The sequence below is a fragment of the Bison bison genome, unplaced genomic scaffold, assembly GCF_000754665.1.
Source record: "Bison bison bison isolate TAMUID 2011002044 unplaced genomic scaffold, Bison_UMD1.0 scf7180017864057, whole genome shotgun sequence".
NCBI lineage: Eukaryota > Metazoa > Chordata > Mammalia > Artiodactyla > Bovidae > Bison > Bison bison.
The window spans coordinates 1,152,737-1,169,306 of NW_011494629.1; the positions used below are offsets into that span (position 1 = coordinate 1,152,737).

Below are 16,570 nucleotides of genomic sequence, written 5' to 3' on the forward strand. Positions count from 1 at the left end.
CACATGATTTAAAAGAGCACTGGCAGCCAACGGGTTTAACCCAACAATATGCAGCAGGGGTACACAAACTCTTGAAAAACAACAGGTAAGATGTACAAACACTGAGGCTTCAGGACGTTTTTCTTTCTTTTCTTTACTCTCTCTCTTTTTTTCCCCTCTCTCTCTCTTTTTTCCCCTCTATGGTGAAGAGCAATGCACAGTCTACCCCTACAGGACTCACAGAAAGCACAGAGGGCATTGGGCCTCAAGGCTGAAGCACCTCGGTGCTGCCCTCTGAGGGAGAGTTAAGGCTTCTTCTCTGTGATGCGGAAGCATGTTTTCCAAAGCCCCGCCCCGAATGCCCCCAGCAGTTTTCATCTTAACCTTGTGAATAATTACCCAGGAACTTGGGCTTCCCTATAACCAGTGGCAATGAGCTTTCCATCAGAAAGCAAACAAGTGGTTTCTGGTCCACATGGTCCCTTAAAGAGCTAACTCAGTTCTAAAAATCACCACTATCACCAGCACTGTCCCAAACCCAGTCTTGTTCCCTTGTCTCCAAAAGAAGATAAAAATCAAATACAACCACCCACAAAACCCTCCTGGTCCCACTCTGGAGGCAGATGTTCTCAAAGCCTCAGGAGCAGTGGAGATTCTGGGTCATTTTTCCTAATTAAGGTCTAGGAGGGAAATTTCATGATCCTTAAGCCAAGATGAGATGTGAGCACTATCCATAGTTTTGTATATCCATTTATTTTATCATTATCTTTAAAAAATCATTAACAGAATACACGCTTATTAATAATTATAGTATTAGAGAAAATTGAATATTCTTAATAGGTAATTTGGAAATGGCAATCCACTCTAATATTCTTGACTGGAAAATTCCATGGGCAGAGGAGCCTGGCACTACAATCCACTGGGTCACGTCAGACACAACTGAGCATGCACACTTTTCACTTCATACCATCGCTAACAGGTTGGTATTCACTTATTTTTTGATGTATATATTTAAGTTGAACATGAAATAATATTCATGAATAAACCAATATTCAACTAATTTGAAATAGAAGAAGCAGCTCATACAGTTTTTAAGAATAGAATTTAAATAGAGCTCATTTAAAATAGAATCATATCATCCATATTTTCCTGCTCCTGGTTTTGTGGTTAGAATAATATACTAGACCAGAAGGGCTTCCCTGGTGGCTCAGTGGTAAAGAATCTGCCTGCCAATGCAGGAGATGCAAGTTCGTTCCCTGGGTTGGGAAGATTGCCTGGAGGAGGAAATGGCAGCCCATTCCAGTATTTTTGCCTGGGAAATATCATGGACAGAGGAAGCTGGCGGGCTACAGTCCTGGGGTCACAAAAGAGTTGAACGCAAATTAGCAACTAAGCAACAACAACACAATATACCAGACTATGTTTCTTGAAGAACACACAGTGCCAGCCATTCATCAAGAACTGCACACTGTCCCTCGGCACAGATGAACTGCTGCCTCATCCCCTGTTGGTGAACAACTGCCTGTTTATTTAGCTCTCAGAAGTGATTCTGCAACAAATACCCTTGCATTTCTGCCCATTTAAGTGCAAATATTTCTGCAAAGTAAAATTCCTGTGGCGTTGCCAGAGGAAAGAACATACAAATTTCTTTATCTCTTGTTTAAATTTTAATTACAAAAATAATAACTGCTCACTGTAAAAACATCTTGCAAGTATGCTAAGTCACTTCAGTCATGTCCAACTCTTTGAGACTGTGGCCCGCCAGGCTCCTCTGTCCATGGGATTCTCCAGGCAAGAATGCTGGAGTGGGTTGCCATTTCCTTCTCCAGGGGATCTTCCCAACCCAGAAACTGAACCCACATCCCCTGTGGCTCCTGAGTTGGCAGGCGGATTCTTTACCACTGAACCACCTGGCAAGCCCAGAGATAACGACGTCTGTAAAATTTGCTACCATGAACTACACACTTTTCTTCTAGTCATAATTTAAGAGAGAAACTTCGGGGAAAACAAGAGATTTAAGTTGTATTTTCTCCTCACTCTGCTAAGTCTACGTGAAACAGTTGAGCAGAGTGGGAGGTGAGGGAAGAGGAACAGGAGGGCTGCACCCCAAGCACGGATGCTGGTCTCAGAAGCTGGTTGTAACTGTAGTGGGAAGCATTTTCACTAACAGTGGGAAATGCTTGACAGTGTTCATTGAGAAACAAGATGCCAAACTGAATATCCCAGGACCACACATGGAATGACAGAAGGGCCCCCAAATGTAAACAGCAGTCTCTGCTGAGTGGTGAAACTAGAGGTGATTTGCACATTCTTCTTTAGTTTTTTTTTTTCTTCTATAATTTAAAAAGGCCTGTAATGACCAGGTATTACTTTTATAACCAGCCACAACTTTACATAAAACAAATAATCATGGTGGTGAAACACGGTGGGTGGGGGAATCCCAGAGCTACCAGCCTCCTGGTACCATGTCATCACAAAGTACACCCCCCAGTCAACATTTTAAAAAAAAGAGAGAATACATACTACAAGAGGGTACGTCACACAGTTCCATGCGTACGTTTTTATTCTGCGTGAAGCACCAGGGGCCTTCCATCTGCCCTCCGGGGTTCCGGCAGTAGGCATGCCCCCCTCCGAGCTCCGGGAAGTCGGTGCTTGTCAGGTGGTGGCTGTGGGGGTGCTGCAGGGCCCACGGCTGGCACTGGTGCCCCGACTTGGTGGTGCTCGCCGTCCCTCTGTAATCCGTGCCTGAGCCATTGTAGCACTGATGGTCTGAGAGAGAAGGTTTGTCAGGAGGCCCGAAAGTTAAGAGGAAGCAGCCCTCTTCTGTGGGTCCAGGGAGCACCTGTCTTCAACTATTCCAAAAAGGAATAACCAAACCACCTCGCCAAATCGGAATTTCCAAAAGACCAAGGGATTGGAGGTAACTTCCAAGAAAAGAAGTCCTCAAGCCTACAAATTAAATGGATGGATGCACCAGGGACATATGTGGGGAAGAACCTGGTCAGAAGTTTATGACCCTGAAATAGCAGGCACCCCCCCTCTACAATGACGATGTCAACCCTAACCTCACGTTCACTTGCATTAGAAACAAAACCAAACTATACAGGAGGGATGAGAAACTTCCAGACCTGGCCCCCAAACTCAGTGAGGACAGGGCTCAGCCTGCTGTGAGCAGAGCCCCAGCCCCGCTGGGAGCCCACTCCACTCCCAGAGGAGACCCAGGGTCACTTTGAGTCACACCTGGCATGTGTGTTTGTTGAATACCAGTTACACTGTGCTTGTTGTGTGCAGGCACTGTGTTAAGAACTCTCTAAATATTAACTCATTTAATCTTCATTCCAGCTCCTGAGGTCAGTAGTTATTATCATGGTGTAATATGAGGAAACTGATATTTAAGCAACTTGCCAGGAGGTTCATGATGTCAGCTGAGGTGCCAGGCTTTGGATGGTGCAGTGGGTCTGGAGACCAGGCTCTGGCCACCTGGTGAGGAGCCCTGCTACTCTAGGGAACTCCAGCCTCACCAAGGAAGTGAATATTTCCCAAGTCTGGGAGGAAGTCGACCTCTTTTCTGGGTCGGCTCCTCTCAAGGAGCACCATCATCCTCAGTCAGGGGCTGAGAGATGCTTGTGCACCACAGGGAAGGCTTGGAAGGGGGCTGTTTTCCCCTAAGCTCCTTTCTTGGCGGTAGGCCCAGAGTCCTCCTGTCGGAGAAGCTAAGTGTGCGGCTCACTGGGGTAGAGTGACTTATTGGGGATCCACAGACAGGCAGCGTCAGGAGGGCTGTGCGCCGGCAACTAGATGACAGGGAGTCTGCACCCCGGGGCTGCCCTACCGGAATGGAGCGGGTCTGTGGGACTTTCCTGGACGGCTGGAATGGGGTCCCCAGGTTCTAAGAGGCAGGACCCAGGTCCTGGAGGAGGACGCGTGGGGACTCACAGCGGCCCAGCCTCTCGGCTGGGATGCCAATGCGCATGCAGTTGGCGGCGTCGGGGCTCTCAGGCATGGGCAGCGCCTCGCACTTGGGCAGCTGCAGCCGCATGAGGATGAGCGGGTTGGAGCGGGCGATGGTGTACTCCTGGCGGCACAGGTCGCTCTCCAGCACCTCGCACTCGTCCCGGCACAGTTCGCGCGGCTTGGGCGCCCGGGAGCGCGCGTCGCACAGCGGGAACACAAAGTGGCAGAAGGACGGGATGGCGAACTGCGAGCACTGGTCTGACAGGTGTGTGGAGGTGCCGATCATGGTGAAGGCGGCTGCGGAGGAGGCGAGGTCAGAGTTAGGGTGGGGTGGGTCCTGCTTCGGGGCAAACACCCTGCACGGCCACCCCTGCCCAGCGCCCCTGGTCCCATCTTCGGTCCAGGCCCTCGACCCTGCCCGGCACCCTGGCCCCCATCTCTCATCTGTGCCCCACCCCCAGCCCTCCGGCTTGCCTTCTGCTGGCCCAGAGTGGCTCTCAGGAGAGCAGCACCCCAGGGAGCACATGGGCCGCCCAGATTTGCAACTGACACAGAAAGGCCCTGGTCCTAGGGCTTCCCTTACGAACATCAAAAATGAAACAAGAAAGGAGGAAAACCAGGCCACAGATCTCATCCACCTAGATACTACTTCCAAGGCAGAAAGATTCTGGTACCAGACCCAAAACCACTTCCTAAGGTCCTGTTATGAACCAGCTCTGCCAGTTGGTGGTAGGCGAAGCCACGGGCTGAGTGGCTTCTAGAAGGAGAGGTTGGAGAAGAGGCATAAGGTCAGAGCTTTGGTCTTCCTGACATCTTGGAGCCTGCGTGCAGAACGGAGGCCTGGCCAAGGAGTGGACGACCCAGGGTATGAACACAGAGAGCCAGAAAGATGAACGACCAGCCCTGTGACCTGTGGCCCAAGAAGGAGTCCATGACAATGGGAGTGGATAGTGGGGATTCCTTCCGGTGGAGTCTGGGGAGAGCCCAGAAACAACCAGAGGAGGTTCAAAGCGGGGAGAGTGGCAGGGCTTTGTGAAGGAGAGCAGAGAAGCAAGCCATCACAGGAGTGTCTGGAGCCCAGGTCGGCTGGCTTGCTTTTAGGGGTGAGACATCACAGGGTGGGGCTTGATGGGAAGAACTGACACCTGCATGGACAAAGGAAAGGGGTGGGGGCTGCAGAGACCAAGTCTGGGCAGGTGGATGGGAGCAGAGTTGCCAGTGGCAGGAGGGAAGGTGTGCACTCCAGGGCCCTCTCCTCCGGGTTGTGGCAGTCAGCACTCAAAGGAAAGCATCAGCTGCCCCATCTGTGCCCACCCCACTTTGACCTGTGTAGGACCTGATTATAAGGATCTGACCCTGGCCAGCTAGAGAAAGAGAGGTTCCTGTGCCTATACTCCCTGCTGAGAGAAGGCGAGAGAACCTAGAGAGGTTGGAATTTGGTCCTTGGGACACTTCAGCTCCACCCGTCACCTGTAGTGCCGTGCCTAGTGCGGCCAGCAGGTGGCACTGCTGGCACCCATTTCCCTCCAAAGACCCAGCAAGGTACCCATGGCTGGCACTGGGTTAGGTGAGCTGGCATAGGAGCCCCGTTCTGGCCCAGCCTTTTCACTTACCACAGGACTGGCAGTCACTCAGTCCTTTCTGTACCTGGGTCTCTATCTGTCAAGTGATTTGTTGAGGCCACACTTTGGGAAATGGAAACCCACGTGGAGCCTATAAAATAGCGCAGGAGGTAAACAGCCCCTTTGGTCCAGGGGGCTCTGGTAATAGGCTGTCTCCATGCACCGCACGCAGCACTGGGTGCTGGGAACTCTGTAGCATGTTCGTCATGTCATCCTTAGCCTTCCGTCCCTTCTGGCCAATATTAAAATTGCAGAACAGACAGGTATGAGGTTGAGGTGCAGGGTCTCTTAGGGTTGGCTGGTGAACTGGGTTTGAACCCAGTTCAGTCTCCTCATGTGAGCTGACAACTGACTCCCAGAAGATCTGTCACCAGTTTTGACCTCTACCCCCAGGCAGCGAAAGGCCTAAGAAAGCCAGAGGTGGCATTGCTTCGGGGCTATCAACTAAGAGGATGTGAAGGCCGCCCCTTACAGGACTGCTCCTCTCCCCGTCCCAGAGCCCATCACGTGAGGACTTATTTCTGAAAGATGGTTCTAGGCATCACAGAGAGCCAACAACCCATGTGCTTGTTTTTGTTTACATCCAGCACATCACTTTGATGGTTCTGGGGCTCATTTCTGGGAAGCTTCCAGTGTCCCTGGAACTTGTTCTGACAAGCATTCTCTTCAAACAGACTGTCTCCACAACCAACATAGTTTCTAAACCATCAGTTAGTCTAGAGCAACTTCACATTTACATTTTCAAAAATACACAAATCTAGAGAACCCTCCTTCTAAACTTTTATCTTTAAAAAAAATGCTATAGCATGAGTCTGCTTAGATATCTGAGTTGTTATCCTTTAAACTTCCTGAAGAGACAACGGAGAGACAGCCCTGTGACTTGAATCAGTGTTTGCTAATTAGTGGGATACACAATTAATTCTGGAGTCTGTGGCTGGTATTTTAAACGATGATGAGAATGGAACAGAGGATGTCAGAGTGCATGGTTTATATTAAGGCTGGAACCAAGTTTTTTCATTAATGAAATAAAACTGAAGGGAAAAATTAGCTTGCACTGCCTTTGTTAAAGCAAATGTTGTTTCCTGTAACCCATTTCAGTTCTATGAAGCAGATATATATGGATACTAAGTCACGATGTAAAATATACTTTATACTATGGGTTGTGATCATAAAGTTCAAGAAGTTCTGCTTTAAATGGCATAGGGAGCTTTTCCAATGAGAGATACAAACAAGTTCAAAACATGGGCCCACTGGACCAATACAGCACCTTCCAGGATCTCGGAGTCCCATTACTGCCCTTCCATTTCTCACTGGACACCTGACCGTGTCCTCAGGGGTCTCTGTAGCCATGGGCCAGGCAGGTTAGACCTTAGACCCTCCAGACTGAGGGTGAAAGACAAAGCCAGGGTCAAATTGGACTTAGAAGAACATTCAGTGACACCTGCATGAGTTTCTACCTGGGGTCCTCCTTTGTACCCTTACAGGGCAGTGCTTTGCCAGCCCCTCTGCAAATCCCTCCAGAATCTCCAGGGAGCCCACATCAGGGATCAGCCTGGGTCAAGAATCACTGTGCAGAGAACCTAGTTCAACTGGGACACCTGCCATCTTCACCAGATTCTCCTTAGAGTCTAAGGAGAAAATGTGGGGGTTTGTGAGGAGAGCAGAGCCGTGGTGGGGAGGGCTTTTCAGAGTCTTGGTTTAATTCATTTTCTCACTTCTTAAGGAGTTTCCCCCAGGAAGTTCTTAACATCAACTTCTTATATGACGGAAAACGAGCATGTTCACTCCTAAAGGATCTGAACCACTTTTCATACGGGGGGGAGGGGGGCAGGTAACCAAAGACCTGACTGTGCCCAGAAACCAAGGGCCGATGGGGGTCTGAGTTCACTGCAATGTCCCTAGGGTACAGCTGATGGCCTGGAACCTCTGTCCCCAATACCTAAAATCTGGCCCAGGTACTTTGTACCCAAGCCAGGATCCTTGTAACTCTGAGAAGGCACAAGAGCTAGGAAAGGCAGAACCAAGACTGAACATCACAGGTGCTGGCCTGGCCGTGTGGCTAGTGGAGGGAAACAAGACGGCGCGGCTTGGGAACCGCTCGCCTGACTGCAGTCAGCGCGTTGGTCCACTCCAAGCAGACTGCGCTTGCTAATTTGCATACACAAATAGGAATATTTTAGGATAAACTGCAACCACTTCTGATAAAGGCCTCTGATTTTCTCTTGCAGGAGACATGGCACAAGGATTCACTGGCCATGGCTGTAAGGGACAAAATACACAAATGAGACTGAAAACACACCAGCGGGGCGACAGGCAGCTGCATGCATGCTCAGTGTCTCAGAACAAAGGACTGCACTCCTACCTGTGATTCGGTTTTCAATCTCCCCCTGCATCTGAAGAGAGTCCACGTAAATGGTCCGGTTCCCAATGAAACGCGCACAGGCAATTCCCCGGTACGGCTGGCAGAATCCATCCTCATGGTAGTCGTCTCTGGGAAAAACACACGATCCATGAGCACACTGAAATTATCCCCAAGGATTTTTTTTTTCTTGTTAAATCCAGCATCTGGTGAGCTAGCCATCTTGTCCCTTGGCATCTACCTGAATGCACTGAAAACTTCTGTCCAAACAAAAACCTATGTGTGTGTGTTCAGTCATGTCTGACTCTTTTCAACTCCATGGACTGTAGCCTGCCAGGCTCCTCTGTCCATGGGATTTCCAAGGCAAGACTATTGGAGTGGGTTGCCATTTCCTATTCCAGGGGATCTTCCCAACCCAAGTATTGAACCCATATCTCTGTGTCTCCTGCATTGGCAGGTAGATTCGTTACTACTGCACCATCTGGGAAGCCCACAAAAACACACACACAGACATTTATAGCAGCTTAATCCATAACTGCCAAAACTTGGAAGCAACCAAAATGTCCATAGTGAATGAATAAACTATGGCACATCCAGGCAATAGAATATTACTCAGCCCTGAAAAGAAAAGAGCGATCAAGAAAAGATATGAAGAAAAAAAAACATGGAGGCAACTTAAATGCATGTTACTAAGTGAATGAAGTCAGTCTGAAATGGCTGCATGCATACTGTATGATCCCAATTCTATGACATTCTAGAAGAAGCAAAATTATGGAGCAGTAAGAACATAGATGAATGCCAAAGGGTTGGTGGTGGGGGTTGGTGAATAGGAAAACAGGAGATTTTTAGGGCAGTGGATCTACTCTGAATGATACTTTAATGGTGGATACATGTTATTATACATTCGTGCAAACCAGAGAACATGCAACACCAAGAGTGAATGAAGCTTATCGTAAATCATGCTGCTACTGCTCAGCCACTTCAGTCATGTCCGACTCTTTGTAACCCCATGGACTATAGCCTGGCCAGGCTCCTCTGTCCATGGGATTCTCCAGGCAAGAATACTGGAGTGGGTTGCCATGCCCACCTCCAGGGGATCCTCCTGACTTCAGTTAATAATAATGTATCAATACTGACTGGTTTACAGCTGTGGTGTTGGAGAAGACTCTTGAGAGTCCCTTGGACTGCAAGGAGATTCAACCAGTCCATCCTAAAGGAAATCAGTCCTGAATATTCATTGGAAGGACTGATGTTGAAGCTGAAACTCCAATACTTTGGCCACCTGATGCGAAAAGCTGACTCATTTGAAAAGACCCTGATGCTGGGAAAGATTGAAGGCAGGAGGAGAAGGGGATGACAGAGGATGAGATGGTTGGATGGCATCACTGACTCAATGGACATGAGTTTGAGTAAACTCTGGGAGTTGGTGATGGACAGGGAAGTCTGGCGTGCTGCAAAGAGCCGGACATGACTGAGCAACTGAACTGAACTGAACTGGCTTATAAACTGTAACAAATGCACCATACTAACACAAGACGTCACTGATAGTGAAAATTGTATGTGGAGATGGGGGGAACGAGTACCTGAGCTTTCTCTATACTTTCTGTTCAATTTTTCTGTGAATTTAAAATTGACCTAAACTATAGAGCTTATTCATTAAAAAAAAAAATCAGCATCTCTAAGGCAGGGTGAGAGACGGGGGGGAATGGAACTAGTTGAGTATGAAGGACTAGTTGAGTATGAAAGATGGATTGAAAAACATGAAGCATACACATAGGTGTGTACATGTTCATGCCTATGTTCAAATATACACAGAATATTAACAGTCGATGTGTTCCGTCTTGGTCTTAAACTACATTGGAAACATTACACCTCTATTAACTTCCATTATTTGCAAGCAAGGCTTCTATGAAGATGATGACCATTTGGAAACTGTGTTCTACTATTAAGCGATAGGAGAGAATTCTTTCAAATGGAGAAAGGCAATGGAGAGGATGCCAAAGAGGCAGGCAGACCTCAAAGAGTTTGTACAGTCAGAAGTGCTCATTACACGACAGAGGAGTGACCTCATCATTGCTCCACAGCACAGACCATGTGTACAAATATGGGGGACACAGAAGGAAACTCTCACAAGCACAGCCCTCCCTCTTGCCCCACAGTCCAACCTTCCCAGCCTGGAGGGAATAGCTTGTACACGTCCCTTTGGAGTCTGTGCTAAATTGTTTTCAGTAAAACCTGTTAGTCCTGCCTTTGGCCGATGAGGTCAGTCATTCTAAGCAGATAGACGCTTTTTAAAGTGACCCTGAGGATGCTCCAAGGAGACAGTAAAAGTGGGCTAAAGCACATATATCAGGGCTGCCGTCCACTGTGGAGCACATGGGGTGTTGTGCTCCCACAACAAGCTTCAGCAGGAGCCTCAGGCCTGTAATCTGCTTGCTTTCCAGCAAATCTGCAACCTGCCATAAGCCCCCCACCTGTCATCCACCCTACATTGATTTAAACCATCCCCCAGTGAAATCTGGGTTGTGTCCAAATTCACCAAATGGACTTAAGAATCCCTATCTTAGCTTTCTCACAAATGGAAACTCCGGACGCTTGTGACAGTGGAGACAATGGGTCTGGCAGGACACAGTCTCTTCAGCCGCCTCTGGCTCTCTCCCTCGTTTGCTGTCTTCCTGGCCCCTGAAGAAAATCTCTTTTTCAAAGAAAAGAACTTGGAGCCATAAATAATCTAAAACAGGCGATTCTGGTGTCAGTGAGAGCCGGGTGCCCTTTCTTTCAAGCTCATGGGCCATTATTTCTTTGGGTCAAGAATTCCTTAAACATCGTTTAAATAGGCAAGCACATGTGCTAACAATACACACCCAACCCACCTCTCTCTCTCTCTTTGTGAGCTGGCGTTAACTGCTGATTAAACTAAAACTAATGCCTACACTTGCCAAATAAAGAAACACAAGTACAAGTCAACTTTGCCCTGGTGTTCGAGTTCCATGTCACCATTTGCAGACTGGGTTTAGGGCGCTTGCCTGCTATGCCAGGAGAAGCATTAAGATGTGCATTTTCTTATTAACGTCAGCTCTACAGAGGATCGGAGAAGGCAATGGCACCCCACTCCAGTACTCTTGCCTGGAAAATCCCATGGATGGAGGAGCCTGGTAGGCTGCAGCCCATGGGGTCGCTAAGAGTCGGACACGACTGAGCGACTTCACTTTCACTTTTCACTTTCTTGCCTTGGAGAAGGAAATGGCAACCCATTCCAGCGTTCTTGCCTGGAGAATCCAAGGGACGGGGGAGCCTGGTGGGCTGCCATCTATGGGGTCGCACAGAGTCGGACACGACTGAAGTGACTTAGCAGCAGCAGCAGCAGCTACAGAGGATACGAGATTTTATTCAGTTGGTCCCTTGGGTGACCCCACAAGAACGAGTCTTTTCCTTTCTCTGCCTCAAGAGTCAGGGACTAGAAAGCCTGGTCTATCACTGTGGGCTTCTCTTTGGCCACTGGTCACGTGCCCACAAGATTGGGGAAGCAACAAGGGTACAGGCAAGACACACTGAGACGGGGCTTAAGGGCATCACACTGGGACCACAGCCCCCTTATTTTTTTTTTATTTTTATTTTTAACTTTACAATATTGTATTGGTTTTGCCATATATCAACATGAATCTGCCACAGGTATACACGTGTTCCCCATCCTGAACCCTCCTCCCTCCTCCCTCCCCGTACCATCCCTCTGGGTCGTCCCAGTGCACCAGCCCGGAGCATCCAGTATCGTGCATTGAACCTGGACTGGTGACTCGTTTCATACATGATATTATACAAGTTTCAATACCATTCTCTCAAATCATCCCACCCTCTCCCTCTCCCACAGAGTCCAAAAGACTGTTCTATACATCAGTGTCTCTTTTGCTGTCTCGTATACAGGGTTATTGTTACCATCTTTCTAAATTCCATATATATGCATTAGTATACTGGATTGGTGTATTTCTTTCTGGCTTACTTCACTCTGTATAATAGGCTCCAGTTTCATCCACCTCATTAGAACTGATTCAAATGTATTCTTTTTAATGGCTGAGTAATACTCCATTATGTATATGTACCACAGCTTTCTTATCCATTCATCTGCTGATGGACATCTAGGTTGCTTCCATGTCCTGGCTATTATAAACAGTGCTGCAATGAACAGTAGGGTACACGTGTCTCTTTCAATTCTGGTTTCCTCAGTGTGTATGCCCAGCAGTGGGATTGCTGGGTCATAAGGCAGTTCTATTTCCAGTTTTTTAAGGAATCTCCACACTGTTCTCCATAGTGGCTGTACTAGTTTGCATTCCCACCAACAGTGTAAGAGGGTTCCCTTTTCTCCACACCCTCTCCAGCATTTATTGCTTGTAGACTTTTGGATCGCAGCCATTCTGACTGGTCCCCTTATTTCCGTGGGCTTCTAATCTGAATTTTAGAGAACATCCAGAAACACAAACAGAAATGTTTGGACAGTGACATCCCCCAGGCTTCTGAATTTTGGGAGAACAAGTGAGAATTACTTGTAGGTCTCAAACAGTTCTGTCTTATTTTTACCTGGCATTGTTTGGGTCCTCTGAAGAGTGACAGAGCTGCAGAAAGGCTGTAAAACCGGTCATTCAGAGACCAAAGAAAAGTGCTGACACAGAAGCTGTCTTCTGTAAAATCCCTTAAACCACACCAGTGAAACAAGCATGCTCACCAAATCTCAGAACATCAATATGATAGAAACTCAGTTTTGGAAATCTCCTTCTTTCCTGATGCCACCAGGCACTAATAGCACAGATGAAGAGGAAACCTTTATAGCAACAAGTTCATAGTAGAGGAGGAGAGAGACAGAAATAACTACAATCTTAGGTTAAAAAAAAAAGCTACGGGAAGGGAGTTGGAGATTGGGAAGAAAAAGAAAAAGGAATCATTATACTGTGATAGAAAAGGCTTCTTCACAAAGGGATTAGGAGATGGTGGGCCACTTCAGCACCTTCCCTGTAATGGTACCTGCTAGAAACAAAAACTGGTTTGAAGAAAAGCTTACAAAAATTCCTTGTTATAACCAATGAATAATCTTTAAAGGAAAGTATGGCAACCCACTCCAGTACTCTTGCCTGGAAAATCCCATGGACGGAGGAGCCTGGTGGGCTACAGTCCATGGAGTCTCAAAGAGTCGGGCACAACTGAGCGACTTCACTTTCACTTTTCACTTTCATGCATTGGAGAAGGAAATGGCAACCCACTCCAGTAGTCTTGCCTGGAGAATCCCAGGGACAGAGGAGCCTGGTGGGCTGCTGTCTATGGGGTCGCACAGGGTCAGACACGACTGAAGCGACAGCAGCAGCTGCAGCAGGCTCCTTTGAGGTTGAAAAGTAATCAATACCAAAACTCAAAAGTAGTTACAAATTGTGTAGGAAGGTAACTTTTCCCCCCAATTTTTTTTGTTAAAACTGGTTAAATAATTTCATAATTGTTACTGTTATTATGAGAAGGTCTGTTTGTCTGTGATAAATAGGCTTCCTGCTTGAGGAAAGCAGAGGAAGCGACATCTTTAACAAAAATGGATCCTAAACTCCATAAGCTTCAGATGACCTGCTAGTAACCTAGTAAGTTGATGTAACAAAACACTTTTCAGAAGGAGATGACAAAATCTAGAGTATAAACCACAATGTCTGGTGTACAATAAAAAATCACCTGTGAACGCATGTGAGGAGACAAGAAAATATAACCTATGGTCAAGAGAAACAAACCCAGATGTTAGACTTAGAAGACCAGGACTTTAAGGAACCAAAAGTATGGTAAACAATGTACAAAAGAAAGTATAATGAAGATATTAGTAATCTCAGGAGAGATGGAAACTGTAAAAGAATCAACTAGAAGAACTAAAACATATAATCTCCAATAAAACATTTATGGTATGATACTAACAACAGATTGGATAAAATTAGAAAAAAAATTGGTCAATTTGACAGGTCAATGGAAAATTTCCAAACTGAAACAGAGACATAAAGATCTACAAAAAATTAAATAGAGCTTTAGTAAGTTATAGGAAAGTACAGGAGATCTAACACATACAATCAAATTCCAGGAGGAAAAGGGAGATACACAGAGTTGGGGGGAAAGGTTTGAAGAAATGATAGCCAAAATTTCCCCAAATTTGATTAAAATACAGTAACACCAATTAAAGAATGTACGTGAAAATTGAGCAGAATAAATACAAAGGAAACCATGACTGCTGATATCACAGTCAACTTGCTAAAAACTTAGGATAAACAGAAAAGGGAGGAAATAAAAACTAATGGCTGATTGCTCATCAGAAACAATGCAAAACAGAAGATGGGAGAATGACAGTTTCAGTGTACTAGCAGAGAAAAATGAAATGTGAATCTGGAATTCTATACTCAGCAAAAATATCTTTCAAATAAAAGGGCCTATTAACCAAGAGACATAACATGAATGGACCTAATTATCAGAGTTTCAGAATTAACAGAACTAGAGGACAAAACAGAAAAATCCATAATTACAGTTGGAAATTTTAATACCTGTCTCTCAGCAATTAACTGAGGCAGGCAAAATTTAGTGAAGAAACAACAGAAACACTAACACCCCCTTGACCCTTGGATATCTGTAGAACAATATACCCAATAAGACAGCATACATGTGTCAGCGTACATGGCAGTTCACCCACACAGGCCATATGCTTTTCATAAAATAACTCACAATAAATTTTAAAAAGTGAAACCATAAATTTCTGATTACACAGAATTAAGTTAGAAACCAATAACAAAAATACATTTATAACTACTCCAACTGTTTGGAAATTAAGTAGCACACTTCTAAATAACCTTTGTGCTCAAAAAAGAAAATGTAAGAAAAATTAAATAGTATTTTAAATGGAATGAGAAAACATAAAATATGAGAAATGAAAACAGGATACCCCAAATTGTGGAATGTAGCTAAAAGAGTAATTAAGAGAGAACTTCATAGCCTTGAATGCTTAAATTTGGAGAAGGCAATGGCACCCCACTCCAGATAAGATTTTACACCTTAAGAAGTTGGAAAAAGAATGTCAAGTTGAACCTGAAGTAATTAGAAGCAAATACTAATGGTGAGAGAGGAAATCAATAAAATAGAAAACAAACAATAAAAAAATCAATAAAGCCAAAAGTTGATTCTTCAAAAATTAATGAAATCGCTGCTGCTGCTGCTGCTAAGTCACTTCAGTCGTGTCCGACTCTGTGTGACCCCATAGACGGCAGCCCACCAGGCTCCCCGGTCCCTGGGATTCTCCAGGCAAGAACACTGGAGTGGGTTACCATTTCCTTCTCCAATGCAAGAAAGTGAAAAGTGAAAGGGCTAACACTGAGAAAAAACTGATTAAAAGAAAGCATACATTACCAACACCAGGAATGCACAAGGGGACTCACCAAAGACTTTGAATGTTAATGATAATAAGAAATTTATGAACAAATAAATGAACATACCGGACAATTTAGAAAAAGATGATAAATGACAATATACCAAAATAAGTACAAATAGGAATAAAAACTAAGATTAGCCCCAAATCTCTTGGAGAACTTGGAGTTGTAATCAGAAACCTTCCCATGATTAAAGCTCCAGTCCAAAATAAAAGAAACTGGTGAATTCTATCTAGTATTTAAAAAAGAAACTTCAGCAATTTTAAATAAACTCTTTCAGAAGATAAAGAGTAAGATGTACTTTCTAGTTCATCTCACAAGGCAAACGTACCTAGATACAAACAGTTGACAAGTATGCTCCAAGGACATTATAGGCCAGTAGACCTCCTGATCAAAAAGGCAACAGGGTCCACTAAACACTAGCTAACTAGACTGAGCAAAATAAAAAGACAATATAGAAATGGGAGTGAGCCAAAATGGGTTAACCCAGGAGCACAAAGTTACTTCATTTAAAAAACATTTAAAAAACAATTACTGGAAACACAGAGTCAAAGAGAGAAACCATGTATTAATTTCAGTTAATATAAAAAAGTCGTAGTTGCTCAGTCCTGTCTGACTCTTTGTGACCCCATGGACTGTAGCCCGCCAGGCTCCTCCATCCATGGGATTTTCCAAGCAAGAATACTGGAGTGGGTTGCCATTTCCTTCTCCAGGGGATCTTCCCAACACAGGGATCGAACTCAGGGATCAAACCCCAGTCTCCCGCATTGCAGGCAGACTCTTTACCATGTGAGCCACCAGAGAAGCCCTAATATAAAAAAGGCAGTTGACAAAACCAATACTCATTCATTTTCAAAACTTTCAACAAAGAAAATAACTTTGTCATTCTAATAAAAAGGCATCTATGAGAAAGTCACAATGAATTTCTTACTTGTTCGTCTAGTCAAGGCTATGGTTTTTCCTGTGGTCATGCATGGATGTGAGAGTTGGACTGTGAAGAAAGCTGAGTGCTGAAGAATTGATGCTTTTGAACTGTGGTGTTGGAGAAGACTCTTGAGAGTCCCTTGGACTGCAAGGAGAGCCAACCAGTCCATTCTGAAGGAGATCAGCCCTGGCATTTCTTTGGAAGGAATGATGCTAAAGCTGAAACTCCAGTACTTTGGCCACCTCATGAAAAGAGTTGACTCATTGGAAAAGACTCTGATGCTGGGAGGGATTGGGGGCAGGAGGAG

General features: G+C 45.5%; 1 protein-coding gene across 1 annotated transcript in view; it reads right to left on the reverse strand.

Moving 5' to 3' along the window:
* The window catches only part of ROR2 (receptor tyrosine kinase-like orphan receptor 2), a 238,680-nt gene that overhangs the window by 4,657 nt on the left and 217,453 nt on the right, over positions 1 to 16,570 (reverse strand). The window contains exons 5-7 of the mRNA XM_010835957.1: positions 7,918 to 8,045; positions 3,916 to 4,230; positions 2,503 to 2,748 (exon numbers count right to left, since the gene is read on the reverse strand). Of these exons, the coding sequence (XP_010834259.1) occupies positions 2,503 to 2,748; positions 3,916 to 4,230; positions 7,918 to 7,948 (592 nt within the window). The 5' untranslated portion in view covers positions 7,949 to 8,045. The remainder of the gene's footprint in view (positions 1 to 2,502; positions 2,749 to 3,915; positions 4,231 to 7,917; positions 8,046 to 16,570) is intronic.